At 36.1% G+C, this 17,928-nt stretch overlaps 1 protein-coding gene across 8 annotated transcripts in view; it reads left to right on the top strand.

Moving 5' to 3' along the window:
• The first annotated feature begins 8,246 nt into the window (after nt 1-8,246).
• The window catches only part of gria4a (glutamate receptor, ionotropic, AMPA 4a), an 85,093-nt gene continuing 75,411 nt past the window's right edge, over nt 8,247-17,928 (top strand). For 3 of the 8 annotated variants that reach the window (XM_006627822.3, XM_015341633.2, XM_015341634.2), the window contains exons 1-2: nt 8,248-8,866; nt 9,871-10,029. In XM_006627822.3, the coding sequence (XP_006627885.1) occupies nt 8,779-8,866; nt 9,871-10,029 (247 nt within the window). In that variant the 5' untranslated portion in view covers nt 8,248-8,778. Of the gene's footprint in view, nt 8,867-9,870; nt 10,030-17,928 lie in introns of all 8 variants that reach the window. The other 5 variants (XM_015341632.2, XM_015341636.2, XM_006627823.3 and 2 more) reach the window with 4 other exon arrangements.

Raw genomic sequence — 17,928 nt, 5'->3', positions numbered from 1 at the left:
TTAATTGATTTACTACAGTAAATCTCTCTGGAGAATACCATGCATTGGCTATCCACTATTTTTATATAATATTCAAATTAAATACTAATAGAAACAATTTAAATTATTATGATGTGGAAAGCACCACGGCACAATGGTTACTAGTGCTGCTTCTGGGGCTATGGGATTACTTCCTGGAGTGCTCTCTGCGTGGCTATTGTCAGAACGTTGTTCCCATCCAGGGTGTTTCCTTCATTGCGCCTGTTGCTTGCTGGGATAGGCTCTGGCTCCCCCACAACTCTGTATTGAGTAAAGCAGTTAGAAAGTGTATGGATGGATAATTATGACGTATGTATGAAATAATAATATTTAGGTTTAGTGTGCAAATAATCATTAAGATGTCATTAAACAACTTCCATATGAAGATATTTTATTTGTTTTCACAGTTGTTCGGTCACTGCTGTTTATACCTCTCTTTAGATATCATCTTGTTATGCACAAACTTTTTAATTTGACTGCATTGCCTCCATACGAACCATTCTGTTTGACTACAACACAAGAACATACAGTAGAAAAAAGGTTACAAGGTTTGATTCACCTAGTCCGTTGGGTAGTAAGGTTTTGCTACTTAGTTTCCACTTGCAACTTCTAGTTTTTGTTTCACTGCTGATACTGAAGAGTTGCTCTGGGTTGACTTTGTCAAAGCCTTTGATTGTTGGCTTTTGAACACAGAATACAGAGCTGGAGTTTGCATAAAACATGTCATAACAACAAAATACTATATTATTCAAAAAAAAATTCCAACCTTTTTCAAGTGTGTGAAATTTGAAGTAGCAAACCACAGTGACTTACTATTATTTGTTTAAATAACTGCACATCTTTGAAGAACATTGTTTGCAAATAGGTTCCTGAATTTTTTGGAGGGGGTTGAGCCCAAACTCTGTTAATCAATAAGAAGTTACTCTTTTATTTCTGTACCTTTCGATGACAATATATGATAATACTGTTCAAAATATTCAACTCTCACAAGAACGCTCCTGTTAAGCTCAGAAGATGCTGCCAAGAAGACATAATTCACAAGACTTTCATTTAGTTTGAAATTCCCAGGGGCTGATTGCATGCTGGTCAGTGCTCCAGATGATTCACTCTTCTGGGAACCATTCTATAGCTTCAAGTGATGCTGCTGAGGACGTAGGCATTGCTAATGTAGCATTCATAATGAGAGTTTTCACTTTATCACATGTGCTTGAGTGGTGCCCTAAGGATTTTACCCCAATATTTTTTTTTTCTCAGGGGAAATAGCTTTTCTGAAGTAATCTTTTCTCAAATAATAGCTTTGATTTGCCCTGCAGTTGATAACACCAGTCTAACATACAGACTGATAAGTTGCAATATTGAAGTGTTGTCAATTATGAGGAAGATCACCACTGCGTTGAGGGGGGATATGGTTTTAGCTGAATCTTAAACATGCTAACGTGTCTCCATTTAAATAACCAAGGATTTGAAACTGTTTTTGAGAAATTCTAAAAAAAAAGGTTGTTTTTTTATAAATCTGTAATGACAAAAATGGTTTCTAATCCTAAGATTTAAAAAACTTAGTGAATGAGTTGTGTCCTTTATATCTCATGGTGTACTAAAATGAAGGAGATTCAGTGAGAAATTCATGACTGGGATATTTCTATAATTCGCCTGACCTCCTTCCTGGCCCTCTCGCTCCGTCATCTCCAGCATTAACATATCATTTAGAAACATCTGAATTCACAGATGTTGTATGTTTGTTTGGCAGCCTTGCAGCTATTCCACATTTTAGGATTCTTGCCCTCCCCTGATTGAGTTTTGGATAGTCATTAGCCCTCAAGAGAATATTTTTTCCTATAATTCTATAGAATCTGTTTTTCAGGATTAATGAATTAAAATTAAATATAGGTACCTATAATTCTAAAAAAATCAGATCTAAATATTTTCATTGTGATAACAAGTAACTTTCCTCTACTGTTGTTGCACTTCAGTATATACAGTATGCAGTAAATCTACAAATATTTGTTTTTGTCAAATTGTATTAAGTATATATGTAATAAAATACAATTTGTGACCCCCAATACCTCCTGGCAATCTGTATAAAGCTTAATTCTGGTGATGGATAATGGCTTTTACCCACATTGAAAACACCATCTACTTAACTGATGGCCAACAATGTAGGAGTTGTCGAGCTGTCAATAAGAAAGGTTTATGTTGTTTTATTTAATTTTCGCATGAATGAAGCTACACTGGCTGACATGATAATTTTATCAATTCTGATTTAATGTGATGTTGTGTCAGGGAACTATTGTAGTGAAATCTGGCAGCAAATTTAATTTCTAATGGTAACGTTGGTGCTGTACAAATCAACTTGACTGATGCAGTGAAGTTTGTTGTCTTCTAAGATAAGGATTTATCAAATCTTGCAACCCAGTTTTGTCATCCCTCACCTTTCAATTCCAAAATCATTATTCCTCTGTTACTGGGCATGATGCAAGACAAAGGCTTCATCATAACAGATGAAACAACTTTAGAATGTTATCAAAAGCTGGACAGAGAAGCAAAGAGCTAAGCCTGGCGGAAATGTGCAGTTCACATTCTTGCAGAACTGTATTTCCTTCCTACTGGAACATAGCTTTAAAGTTTGGGATTACATTCTGGGAGAAACCTGCCAAGTGTTGTCAATGCTTATAAGAGATTTTTCTTTTACATTGCTTTCAGTGATAGCAGTTGCCACCACAAATAAGTCTAAGTGTTACTGATACACAATTACTTTTGTGTTATGCTTTAGTTTCGTAAGCATTTAGCAATAGGTGGATAGAAAGATGATCAGTTTCATAATATTGCCCATACAATACTTGTAACTAAAGAATACGTCTTTGATGACCCTTTCACAATAAGTCTCTAAAATTGAGTCTGTTGTAAAATGATATTTCTTCTTTGTACTGTTTACTGTTAGGCATTTTGTTGCCCAGTTTATGGGTGATCTGTACCCACCCTCTTTGTTTACCTCTAGATCAGACTCTCATGGTACTCTGTCTGATGGTTTCATACAGTATGCTTCTGTGATTCATACCAGTTCATTTTTCTATTTCTATTTTGTGGTGAAAATATATATGGTTCCTATTAATGATCATTTCTGTCCAGACTTCATTTTAGCACTTCATTTTTTAAACATGAAAAGTTGTGGACATCTGAAACAAGCTACCTAGCTGTACTGCAGATGAGTCTGATATCCTGGCTTGAATGAATTCCTGGGATCCATTACTTTCTTGTAACCAAACCAAACCAGAAAAAAACATACTAGTTCAATTTTTTCAGCACAACAAGACAAAAGTAGACCTGAAGAGCACCTCTTCTTCTTTAATATACAGTGATCATCATTAAGGCATAGCACTTTATTACTGTAATGTGCCATTCCAGTAAGTATCTGTAGTTTTTCCCTCTGTGAATGACCAGTACAATATTTTAATACATACACAGTCTTGAGCTAATAATATTGTCTTAGGGGGACTAATAGAGTGTAACCACTTTGTAGCATGAATGGAAAAAAAACAAATGTAAGTGAAACTGTTCCTGTACAAATTTAATAGTACTAGATTTTAAATATAAATGCTCAAATTCCTCAAGAACCCACATTCATGGACATACCGTCTGTTGGTATAGAGAAAAATCAGACCTTTTCTAATACATTATGAGAAATAAATCTTTTTTTTAATGGAAACTTTGAAAATGACTGAATAATGAGATCTCTGCAACCTACATGTTTGTGTTCCTAAGGGATTTCAGTTATACAACCACCATTGCTTCTATTTTGATGTGCAGTATCACAAACTGGATCTGTTTTTTATCCCTGCTTTCTAAAGAGAGACATAAATAAAGAATAAGGTCCACAGACAAAAGGCAGACTACCTTGTAAATTTTCAATAAGGGGCATTTAAATTTTAGTGGTTTAACATGTAGTAGAAGGTAGATTTTTTGTTCACTAAATGTGAATTGTCACTGTACATGAAAAGCAATATTATGTGCAAAGCCATTTAGTGTGTACTTCTTAATGAAGTCCTACCCAGCATTGCATGTCTGTACAAATTCTGCTTAACTTTTTGCAAGTTACACCACCACTTCTGTATGGGAAACTTTATACTGTATATTATTTTAACTAACTTGTAATTTCATTAAAAATGTGGTTTGGATTTGGATTAATTGATCATTCATCATTGACTGTGACTGTGACTTTCAGTGTTTCATAAGCACAAGGGTATAACACCTTATTAGTGAGAAAGTTGATTGGGCACAGGTAATGAGGTGATTTAATCTGTTGAATGTCAGGCCTTCTAAAAATCGTCTATGATTACATTTATGAGATGAACTGGGATGGTGTCTGGCATCTAGGGCTCATACACCAGTGAAATGGCATGAGGTTAACCTGGTTATATACTGTAAGAAGAAAGGAACAGAAGACACAAGACAGCATTGCAATCAAGTGCAAAACATGCACTATAGAAGCCTGATTTGCTTCCAAAGGTGTCCACACATGTCACTATCCTGTAACATTCACAGTGAACTTCCTGTTGATCAGAAATCATAGTTTACCTTTCATGCCTGTTCAAAAATTAAATCCATTAAATCCAGCTACTGTACAACAACAAAGCACTGTAGTTTCATCTGATAATGACTTTGTGCATTTGTTGAAGCTACAAACGATTAATTTCTTTTGATGCCCGATATAGAGGAGGTGAACAAAATAATAGAACAAATATTTCTTAATAGTGTTGGGCTGCTCTTCACATTCAGAACAGCTTCAGTCCTTCTTGGAATACTGTTGTACAAGCTTTGAACTTTATGTACGGGAATGCTGGACTAGTCTTTAAGATGGACAGCCTCCGGTTCTTAGAAAGATGAAGGAGGTGGAAATCTATTTTGCATTCTGCCATCCAGGACTTCTCATAAAGATTCAATGATGTTCATACAGTATATGAACCATATATGGACTATTGGAAGGTGTTGAAATTTGTGAAACCTCTCTGGAATCTCTAGAGCATCTGGTTATTGAGGGTTTATCATCTTGGAATATGGGAATATCTTGAAAAAACAATGTTTGTCCTGTAGGGTGCACCTAGTCACCTAAACGGCTTTGTATTCCTTGGACGTAATTTTACCATGTAGAGTAATAAACAGACCCAATGACTCCCATGAGATGGTTAACCATGCCGTAACAGAACCACCATGATGTAGTTGTGAAAAAGGCAGTGTGAGACGTTTCATTTGGCTTCCTCCAAACATAAACCCGTCCAGATGGAGGAAAAGGAGTAAAAGATGACTCATTAGACAATATTACTTTCTTCCACTGCACAGGACTCCAGGTTTTGTGCTCATTACACCAAGTTATGTGTTACTGCCAATTGGCCTTGGATACAAGTAGTTTCTGAATGGCAGCCCTACCATAAATATCAGCTTTGTGAAGCTCACGACATTTTTGTCTCAATTTTTGTTGAGACTTGGTCACAGAGGTGTCAATTCATTTGTGTGGGAATTTTTGAGGATGTTTTTGTGTGGTTTTTACCAGCTATCTTGTTAAGTGTCCATTATCGACAGTACCCCTGTCAGTAATCTTCAACATGCACCTGCAGTTTCTCTTTCCTGATGCTGTTTTCTTTTTATTTGACTTCCCCTTGACACATTAAATAATTTTGCCATTTCTGTGACTGATGCACTAGCAAATCAGGCATCAGCAATTTAATCTCTTTTAAAACCTGTTTAGATCTCTAGAAACTCATGTTAACGTCTTGATTTTAAAAAAGCATTTTACAGCAGAAACATGGATAATATGAAACAATATTATGAAAAACATGTATCATCTGTTTTAATTGTGACTCAGTTATTTTAAAATATGAGTCCTTTTTCATTAGGTGTTTCATTACTTTGTCCATCCCCTGCATATTGAATTGACAGAACTAATGCAGATAAGAAAACTATGTGCAGTAAAGAGATTAGGAGGTCTCAAATCTAACAAATATCTGGGACCAGATGGGATTTACTGTAGTTAGCTCAGGGATATGAGACACATTTTATAAAAAATATCCATTGAATGTCAAAGCTCAAGGAATCCCTTGTGATAGCAGAGGATCCCAAATGAAAACAGAGATATGAGATAAGGTACCTAAATTTAAAGGATGACAAGACAGATGAAAGTAATAACACAACTATCAACCTTGGACTAATCATATGGAAAGACAATCTATATGGCATCATTGACATGAGTAATTCCATGTAGCTTTAAAAAGCTTTTTTTTTTACTGATTAAAGCTAAAAAACAAACTGTATTATGAGATACAGTAAATGTACCAAATGAGACAAAATACTCTTTCTTGTGATTCCTCAGCATAGCTTCAAATAAGGTTACTTCTAATTACTGGGTAAATGAAGGCTAATATCTCCAAATAGAGAAACATTTATCCCAAATTTATTTTTTGTACTGATGGTATTTGTTGTAGGGGCGACTGTGTCTAGGGCACTGCTGGAATCAACTTTGAGACATCTGTTGTGCATCAGTGAGGATAATTTATGTCTTGAGGTTATGAGAAATATTGTAAAGGGGAAATGACAGCTGACACAGACTAAGCAGTCTAAATTATTCAAAGGTGCAGAAGCCTATAACCTTGCCAATGTGATTAGGTTACACTACTATATCTGTATCTTCTAGTACCGACATAATCACAGAATGCCTTCTGTCTCTGCTACACATTTCGAAATCTGAATTCTGCATTCCACTTTTAATGGTTGCAGTACAGTATATACTGTACAGTAATGCCTTAACTATATATTAATATTTGAGGTGTATCATACCTTGTTTAACCTTGTAAACAACTGCAGTCATCTTAGTTATTTTATTATCAACCTAATAATCTTTCTTCACTGTTCTCTAAACAGGTAGCGTTCAAAATTGCCAATGATGTCTTCCTTCCTGTTTACAAAATGCCAATACATTTTCTATCTGTATTAAATCTTACAGTATATGATCTAATTATTTAGCCCTGGATTTTTCTTCCATTTGACCCATGTTTTTGTTCATGCCCCACTTGCACAGAGCTTTCCTATACAAAATAAATTAAACATAAAAGTTTGTGCATTTCTTGAGACCAGTTCATAGAGTTCTAGACTTTATGGTTGGTGAGTGCAAAGAGAAGTTAAACTTATGCATTTTTTTTTGCCACAAAAATATATTTTTCAAGTTATCAAATTCAGAGATTTAAAGTCTTTTTCCAGAGACCAGTACCAAAAATAGTGCGTATTGTTTCTAATAACTGTAGTCGATTGGAATGTGTGGACTGCTAAAGAAAGAATCAGATTCTTCAAGTCCAAATCTAATATGAATATCTGAGAACATGTATACCACTACCAGAGGATGTATGTAATATCTGGTGCTTGACCAGTTTAAACTGTTATCTAGAAGTTCTGAACCTAGTGCTCACATGTATTTCAGCTGACAGTTGTTTAGGACCTTGGACAGTGGTTGGACTACAGCTTTTTCTCCACCCACAGATCATTATTCCGCAGTTTAAAAGTTTAAAAGTTTATCAGTTTAAAAAAATGAAAATCTCTAAATGAGTGAAAAAGAGCACAAATGATGCAAGACCATTGTGTCAGGTGGGTTCCCAAAGATTATGGTGCTCATGTGCTTTGGAGCTATATTACTGTAGCTTGCTACATGTGTGAGATTTCCATGTGTAGAGATGTGGGGAATTATGCTGATACCATACCTCTGATAACAAATATACCACATTCCTTGTGATTAATTGCATAATCATACTTTTCAATTGTGTTCTACAGTACATGAAACCGTACTGTATAGGTTATGGGAGTTGTTCAGTGTCTACTTAAAGAAAACATCATGCATGACTTTTGGTTATCGGGTGTCACAACTCATTAAAGACGATAAACCTTGTATTAAAATGAATGCCATTTAAATTGCCTGAATGTCTGTAATATGCTGTATATAAATGATAAACAATTGCAGGATCTCCTTAGAGGACAATAACTGCGGTTCGGGTTCATGAGACAGCAAAGCAAGATTATATTTCATGAGTTTTTTTTATTTAATATATTCAGCACTACAGCATCTTCAGGCTTTTTTACCAGCTAGCTTTGCTTCTGTTGTAAAGGAGCTGGAGCGTTTCGCATGCGTTAGTGTAGTTGCCGTACGGTACTTTCGGATGTGTTTGATTCGAGTCCTAGAGACCTCAGGCTGTACATGGTTGTTTTTAAGATGTACGAAATTGGATGGAGCACTCTATTAGATTGATAATTCCATCAGAGTGCAACCAAGCGAATTTAAGTAACATCGAACAGTACAGCTGTCACTACCACATCAGCACTTGACGTTACTCGTCATTGTCGCAGCAAAGAGAAGATTCTTTTTGCGTGCGCTAAGCACCGTGGGTCCTGTTTAACAGCACTGAGCGAAGGCTACAGATGACTGCTGGAGTCTTAGAAGGGAGGTTCGGAAGAAAAAGCAAGAGAGAGATAGAGTCTGGAAGAGAGAGAGGGTCGAGAGAAAGCGCATGTCTCATCTTTCCATGCAGCCACTAGACGCTCCCCACCACTACCAGCGAGTCTCCCCCATCTTGCATGTGCAACATTTATTGCCGGACAGACCCTCTTGTAAGGCTGTGGACACTGCGGGAAAAACACCCAGAATGGATTGCTAAAACTCGGTTTTCTTTTTTCTTCTTCCGTGTGTCATCATCCTCAATGTCTCTCAACAGTTTTTAACTAAACAAGATGAGGATTACTTGCAGACAGCTTCTCTTGCTATTTTCCAGCTTTTGGGGGCTAACAATGGGAGCATTCCCGAGCAGTGTTCAAATTGGTAAGTAATAATGGCAATAATACAAAACGGCAGCCGTACCTCACGTTATGTGAAATGCTTCGTAACTGGAGGGGGAAAAAAAGATTGGGGGGTAAATATTGAAAATAGAGAGAGTGCGTGCTGCATTTTCTAAAAAAATCTTGTTCTAATCATTTTATGTCGTGTTCACCCCAAAAATAAAAATGCAATTGGCAGGTGCTAATTATTCTTGAGTGAAAGTTAATGCTCCGTTGAACATTGATGTACGATGCACTTTCATCTCCCATTTTGTTTATTTTTTATTGGTGTCCTACACTCATAAATGTTTCAGTGTGCTTTGTTCTTTCCTGTTACAAAGCAGCACTGCAGCAATCACAGCCTCAGCCTGTGATGGGATGCTCTTCGTTTACGATACTATCTGATAATTGACTGGCTCTGTTAAAAGTTTCCCATTACACACGGTCGCTTCTATCTACTGCTTTAATTTACATATTTTTTGTACTCTGTTTCCCCCCTCATTTTTTCTTCTTAACGGGAGGTGGTTTAATTTATTCCAGTACTGCATCATTTATTGTGAAGTACTGAAGACGTTTGCTAATAAGATGCTAGTAGCTGACTCTGCCTTTCATGTTGCTGATAAACTTGATATGCCAAATGCTGTTTGCTGTATTTATACAAATCGTTTACTTGATGTGAAATATTATTTGCGATTTACCGCAATGCACAAATTATGGGAAAACATTTTTTTTCAGTTGTAACACATATGCAAAGTGAATAAAAACAAGTGGACACGAAACGTTGGTCTGAAGATCATATACAGTATAACCTATCTGAGTTTTTAAGAATTGGCTTTGGTGCAGATTGTGAATTCTGTTTAATCCAATATATGAGAGTATTGTGTTAGATAGCTTATATCAGGAATTAAGCTTTTATACAGATAATGCATATAGAAATATATCTTCATGAAGAATAAAGGTGTAGAAAATCAGTCCCATTGTTCGTTACGTGTTTATGTTTCTTTACAGGAGGTCTCTTCATCAGAAACACAGATCAGGAATACACCGCATTTCGCTTAGCAATCTTTTTACACAACACCAGCCCCAACGCAACTGAAGCGCCTTTTAATCTGGTTCCTCATGTGGACAACATTGAAACAGCTAACAGCTTTGCTGTAACTAATGCCTGTAAGTAAATCTGGTGACTAATTTCAGTAATTTAATTAGTAGAATTAAAAAAAGAAGGGTACAGTGTGGGGTCACAATCCAGACATGTCCATCAAACTGCTGACTGTGGTGTTGAGTTGGAGCAGACAGGTCAAGAACTATGGCTGTAAGGTTAGCCGGCTTTTATCCTTCTGAAGTTACTGCTTCATAAGGTACTCTTAGGGTCAGTCTTAACCAGTATTGGCTTCTGGTTGTGTCATTTAGTCACACTGGGTTGATGCATTGACTGGATTTTCCTACCTTCCAACTGTACTGTACAGTACATGCGTATTCGTACTGCTTGATAAAAACAAAAGATTATGTGTGTTATAGCCATCTGTCACAAACCACTGTGTGTTCCTGGCCAGGTTTCTAAGCGATACTTGTTAATTCATTGATTCCCATTGAAGCAATTGCCCATTGTTTTCTGTTTTGGCATTTGAAGTAAAAATAGTAGGCTGAGTGACAGAATGAAATTTAATGTGCTTAAGGCGGTCTTGATGTAACTCTAGTTTAATGACGCCACGATACGACTGCCCTCCTCTTGTGCTTGTGGTTTTGTCTGCTTCCATCACTTCATCAATGCACCTCTCTAAGGTCAGCAGTCTTCTGCATGTTTCATATTTCAATATGACAGGAGTTCACATCATGCAAAGGTTTATTTTAAATGCTTCCAAAGCTACAGTAGTGTGCAGACCTATTTGTACTACAGCTTAACCTTACTTTGTACTTGCCATTGATGTTAACTGTATCTGCTTATCATTAATTTATCTGAGGTGTTTCATTCCTCATTAGAAGAAATACTGCAGTGGTTAGCTGATCCATGAACTCATTTGTTTGTTCCAATGGCTCTTCTTCCAGAGGCAATAAATAAGTTGCATAGCAATTGCTCAGAATTGTCTAGTGTGAAAATCAATAGAAAATTAAGAGCAGAAAGGATTTTTCAGAGACATTTCAAACATTTCGGGATACCGTGACCTTGAGGATTCCTTTGTAGGATGTGAATACCAACGAATATCAAGATAATCAAATAACTGTATAACACGTTTTAAGAACAGACAGTTAAACATATTATTTTCATTGTTAGAGCTTTGATTTAGGAGTACAATTTGAAACACGGTGCTGATGCCCTGTAGATATGAAGCATTTTTGGTTTTTTATCTAAATATTTTTCTGTCTATTCTATGCATAGACATGTATCTCAGCATTACAATTATTTAGCTCTTGGTTTATATTTCATTAACTTATATTAAATAATTAAACTGTTTTGTTGTTATTGACATGCGTTATATGTAATCCCTGCATGAATGATGCAGAGTAGCAGTGGGTCATTAACACCAGCACAGCCATTTATTTCCCATACTATCTTCAGTGACAGTTTTCTGCTAATGTCTTTTGCGAATCAAGACGTACTGTAAGATGTGGAAAGAGAGCGATGATTCTGTGCTTCATGACAGCATTTGAATACTCTGCTGTAAAATGATGCAAAGATATTTAATTCCTTTACCTAATTCTGGCGTTTGCTAGCTGTTGATACCAGATTAAGCCAAATGGTATTATTGCTTGAGGTGCTGTAATGTTCAGGATTCCTCCTGCAGTCAGGGCGTTTATGTTTAAAGCCATTTGCTTTAAAAGCACATGGTACATTTGCGAAACAAGCGGTATGGTAAGCGCTTTTCACACTTACTGTAGAATTAATTTGCTATGGAAGAGACGCATTTTCTTTTGTGCTTCTCTGATTTATAGTAGCATTTGAGTATTCTGCTGTTGGAGTGTTATGGAAAAAAGCAGACACACTCCCTAATGAAGCACAAGCAAAGTAAGTGACAAATGAATGAACATATTGCATGTCCCTTAAGCTAAATCAGAGCAGAATCCACGAAAATCAATTGTCTGATAGCTGGAGGACACCAGCAGCCATGTGATTGAATCTGATGTACTGACAGGAGCTCCCGTAGCATGGATGTGTGCAAATTTCCACCCTAATTAAAGAACGAAAAAAATGTGATATACACCACCAACCTGAAAAGTAAAGTACTATATCTATCTGCCAGGTATAGATCTAGAATGAGCATCGGTGTCACATCCTTTTACTCACTACATTTACATACAGTGCACGTGCCACTGCATGGTTCATAGCTCCTGGAGGTGCTGGACTAAAATGAATATTCATGGGAGGTCAACTTTAAACATATAAGACGTGACCAGTAAGTCTCAACGCCAGATTCTTTTTCTGCTGCAGAGGTTATGGTTAGAACTGGAATAGTACCCAATGACAGAGAACAGCTCCATGTTTAGTATGTTGTTACCTTCATGTACATAATGTATCATGAAGGTAAACGTGATGTAACTTAAGTTTTTTTTTTATTGGAACTTACCCCTCGTAATGTACTGTAAATGTTCCAGTACACTTTTATTTCCCTCTTCTCATTTCAAGAAACACACAGCCTGTCCTGTATCAGATCACATGTCATACAATTGAAGAGCAAACACTATTGAGTCAGATCAGGTCATTGCAGCCCTGCCATGGGTCAGCATTGTATCTTTCTGCTCAATAGGGGTTGGAAGTAAATGTAAAAGGAGTTCCAGATTTTTTTTTTTTCATGTACCCATTATCAATTGAGAAACAAGATCTAGAGATTATAATTTGCATTTAAAAATGACCCCATTTTCTGGGCACTTGTTAAGGTCAGCAACTAAATAAAATATCATTTCCAGTAATTCTTCACATTTGTGATGGAGGTGAATAGCTACTGCTTTTAACACTCAATTGAATATACTGTATATATTTTACTGAAAGGTTTTTAGTTTGGATGTGGGAAATCAGCATCTGTGTTTGCTGTTGTTAGTATCACCAGGGAGTGCATTATAGATTGATTTTGGATGGACTGCATCAGGACAAACCCAGTTTCCACAGCTGCACCAGTTGTTTAAAACAATTAACTCCACAGAAACAGTGGCAGATATACAGATAGGCCAATTCTAACATCTACACTGATAATTTGTTATCATATTACAGATAAATTATATATACGAGAAGATATATAAGTAAATGATCAAAATAGCTTTTGGGGGGCTTACAAATACAAACGTAATCTGAGCATGCATTTTCTCTTTACACTCTTTTCCGCAATAGAACAGCACAGTCCTTTCAGACCACTTCAAATAAATTCAGTTTACCAGTATATAACAGCGAGGTTCCATTCACAGTCTTGTATGAAAGCCCATTCTTTTAAACTGATTTGGCTATCTAGGCCAATTAAATAGAACTGCCTTTGCCGAATACATGCCCAGTGTTCATGTAGACAAGCTGGCAGGCAGGCAGTCTGTCCGAGCCAGCACTTCATTCAGACCACGCTCTTGCCTTCCCCTGGCCACCGGTGCAACTTGGTTTCATTCCAGCTATGCCTTCCCTGTGGAAAAGGAGGAAAAAAAAAACATCGGATAAGACCCCCATTTGTATGAGTAAATTAATTAACCTTTTTTTAGCTGTCATAAAACAAGGTTTATTTTTTATGCTTATAGCTCTCCGCCTCTCTGCATCAACTACATGAGTGACAAAAAAAGAGCCTTTTAATGCGTAGCATAAGCAACTCAGGACTGCATGACTCTGAGTGTGTGCAGTGATAAATCATTTGTTATAGTTTACTGTGCAGTGCTTTCCATAGCATGTAGCACCTTTTAACCTGGAACGGTTCTGTGAAATGATTGTAACATTATAACACAGAAATTGGGCACAGTGAGGTTGGCTATGTGAGTACTACAAAGCAGATTAGGAAATGAGTTTTCTTTCGGTTGCAGAATATTCAGAAAGTGAAATGTATCTTTTCAATTTCAGCTCTCCATTACTTTATTCATTGAACTGAAATTGGCTAGTTTCTGCATCTCTCCCAAACCCCCCCACTAGCATTGTGAGATTTTTCCAGAGATAAATTGAAGATTGAAACACTGTGCATACAGCAAGGCATTTTCTGAGGCTCAGCTTAACTGTTTAACAGTTTCACTTGGCAGACAGTGTCATGCATTTAAGACTGCTTCTGTATATTGAGCTTCTGAAGTTAATGAAAAGCCAGAGACACCGAATATCATTCGTACTAATAAAGGATTACAGCATTACTGCAGCCAAGAGAATTGGTAGTCAAAGGGTAGCAGTTTGTACAGGTGTTTTGAGAGAAGGTGATGTGAAGCTATTACTTGTTGGTAATGAACTGTTGGTTCAAGTTAAAACTTGGCTTTGTAGAACTGAACACAGCGGAGTCTAAAAGCCATTTAGAATCCTGAGGGACTACAGATAGTAAACAATAAAAAAAAATAATTGAAGGAGAGTTTAATGCACCAGCTGAACCTTCCAAATATGATTCTGAGTTAAAGAAGAACTTGAGTATCAGTGTGCCCCTCATTGCAGATGTAGTGTATGCTATTGTTTTTTGTCATTTTGAAAACAGTCTGCAACATATTTTGGCTCTTCTCACGAGTTGAGTAGACTAACTGGAACATACAGTTATACAGTATGTCTATAGGACATAATAAGTCTATTGTAAGTTACTGTGGTTAGGAGTTTACTTAACACATAACAAGAACCAGAGCTTGTTTGCTCATGTACTGGAAGTGCTTTCAGATTATGTGAAAACATTTAAAATACAAATGTTTAATTTGAGGCCATGAAACAATTATCCATTTCCCTTATGATTTCAGATTAACTTAGTGTTTAACTTAGTGTTTCTGGGCCCTTGGTTCGATGCTGTATTGGGGGCTTTTTCAGTATAGGATTTGCACTTTGGTTTGCACATTGTTCCCATGTTCATGTACTATAGGTTTGCATCTTATGCACTGATTACCTTTTATCTCTACAGATGTGCTAGATTGGTCAGTTGTTGGGTATAAATTGCCCCTGTGTGCTTGTGTATATGTGTGCCCTACGTTAGACTGCCATCTCGCCTCATGGCCTGTGCTTCTGAGAAATGGTCGAGGTTGCTGTGTACTCTACCAGGAATCTGTAGCATTCTCATCACGGATGGAGAGAAAAACACATGTTCTAGCCTTATAGACCATATTTGCTTTTCTAAGTGTTTTGGATTACTTTAACAGATGAAAATTCAATTACTATGCCTGTTGTTAAATCTAAGCATTAGGGTTCGTGTCAGAATACAGGTAAAATATATACAAATAAAATATGATTTGCAGAATATACTGTGTCTGCCCTTCAAAATGTGAGACAAATATTTGTGCTGCCCAATAGTGTTGTGTGACAAATGTTAAAGCTTATGAAAGGGCATCACTGAAACAACTGATGTACAAGATGACGTTTGTCATCCATTTAGCACACATGTAATGATACGGTGTTTTGTCAATTCCTAACCATGCCAAGTATTCACTGCCCCTGCAGGTGATGTAGCTTTTTTTATGCAAGGACATACAGATAACCTTAGTTAGTAAAAATGCACAAACTGCAGAGTACAGAAAAAATCCAAACCTAGCACATGCAACAGGATCTGTGACTGATAGCTCTTCAACTATGTTGTGTTGACTTTGTCATTAGCATGATGTGATTAGAAAGTTTCATTTTAAGGTTCTATCCTGCAAGTCTCCCAGAGTATTTTCTTGTCAACAGTTCTGAAACAAGAAGTTTATATTTGAATAACATGCTATTCCTTTGATTTGCTTTATTCTAATACAGTAGCTTGAGCCACAGTTTGCATACAGTAAAAAGTGAGTTTTGCATATTGTAGTGTGTCTGCGTTTTTTTTAATTGAAAGCACAATGCCTTGTCCATGGTGCTGAATTTGCTGACATAAATGATACTGTTCCAAGACACATTAGGATAGGGAAAGGAGATAGGGAAAGCCTTTGTACAACTGAAGAACTAACTTGAAGTCCTTGCTCTCAGTTCAGTTTTGTGTAATTGTTTTATTTTTTGTTTTACGTATTAATCTCAAGTTGAAAAGTATAATGCGTTTTCATTCAAGGGAGCTTCTGAAGCAGTGCATACAGAAACGTTTAATGTTTTTATTCCATCTTTGTCTAGAATTGAAGAAATCTTTTGTCTTCTTCTGGAAATGTGCGAACATTGATTAAATAATAAAAACCATCATTCAGTTTATATTTATAGCCTTAAAGGAAACAAAAAAATCTTTGAACAAATTTCAGATCAAACATGGGAGCAAATACATTTCCAGCTAGGTGTTAAATTCCTTCCATTTTGTACTCATCAGTGGCATCTTTCATTAATATTTGCATTATCCATTTGGTGAGAATTCTGTTTAATTTCCCTGTACAAGTGAAAACAACATTGCACATTAAAATAAATTCACTAATATATTGTGTTATTGTAATTATAAAAGGATATAATTAAATTAATTATTGTCTTTTGTCCTAATCTATATATTACAAAAGTAAGTTCATGAGGGTAAATTTAACGAATAAATTTCACTTAATTTTAAGAATTTTTGAAACAGTAAGACATTTATTTTATCTTTTTCCATTCAGGTTCCATTTTATTTTCTGCAGGGTAAAGGATTTCAGGTTTGTAGTGGTGTTTTGTGTCTATGCTACTATTTGTTAGTTTTCACGGCACTGTCAGTAGTGTATAACACTTCTCTCTTAATAATATACTGTATATACAGTAGATAGACCTGGTTTTCTAGTCAAATGTCAAATGTCCAGGATTGTGCTGTACTGTATAAGCTAAAATTAGCTGCTTTCCTTCACAAAAAATAATTGTGAAATGCAAAAAGGAATAACATACTCTCACTGAAATGAATGGTAATTTTTATAGCTGAATGTAATAAAACATGGAGGTACTGCAAGTAGTGCAAAGAGGATTATTTTAAAAATGTAATACAAGTGAAAAAACAAGGGTTATTTCTCTAGCAAAACCTCTTTTATGGTTTCCCTCTTCAAAGCGAGTTTGTCATCATTATAGCCTTGTAAATTTAACTTTAAACCAAAGCCTCAGTTAATAATTATGGCCACTGATTCTGTGCATTTGTAAAAATCATGTAGACTCTGACCTTTTACAGTCCTGGCTCGTATCTCGGACCATAAATAATCTCTCAGAAATCCGCTGGGACCGTTCTTAGCTGTAAATATTCAGTTAAAAAAGAGCTTTTGTCCAGTGTGGCTACTGCTCAGCTGTGCCTTTCATTCCTCATAGTGGAATTGCTTGATTCATCTGCTTGTGCTGCATGTCTGCACCAATTCAGCAGCATGGTATAAAACAGCAGTGTACTTTGTGTTAACAACATGGCTGATATGAGAAATTTGTTCAGCTCTGTCTCAGCTCTGAAAAGACAAAGTATTTACTATACCTTCCAATTCTCAAGTGCAGTTTATTTTTTAAATGTTGTTTCTTCATATTGTATTGATGTTTTGTGAGCTATATACTGTACATATGGTACTGTATATCCAGAAATTATGAATACTTGTAATAAGGCTTGTTAAAGCCTAGTAGTGTTACTGTACTTATAACATACTGTAGTGGCCATTAAGAAATGTTATACTATTACAACATATTTGTCTCTAGCCAGCTAGATATTGTGTAAATATTGCACGTACAGCATGTCTTTTAAATAACCAGTGCTTTCTTGATGCTTATTGTAATGGCTCCTGTTAAGATAAGTCAGTACTCACCAGGTGTTAGAACAATATTACAGTGCAGATATAAGAAATCACACGAGTGTCAGCATTCTTGAATTAATCTATTAGTGCTGCTTTTTATTAGTAAACCCCAGTCTTCAATGTGTTGCCTAAACAAAATGCCTAAAAATAACTACAGTACCTAAAACAAATATGTTGTTCTCCTGTTTTACTGAGGATACAAACTTGGATTGCAGCAAAACATTCCATTTGCATTTCATTATAAACATCTTTCAATGCAATTAC

This window comes from Lepisosteus oculatus, chromosome 5 (assembly GCF_040954835.1).
Source record: "Lepisosteus oculatus isolate fLepOcu1 chromosome 5, fLepOcu1.hap2, whole genome shotgun sequence".
Lineage (NCBI taxonomy): Eukaryota > Metazoa > Chordata > Actinopteri > Semionotiformes > Lepisosteidae > Lepisosteus > Lepisosteus oculatus.
The sequence above is the reverse complement of the archived record's forward strand: the minus strand, read 5'-3'. Positions and strand labels throughout refer to the sequence as shown.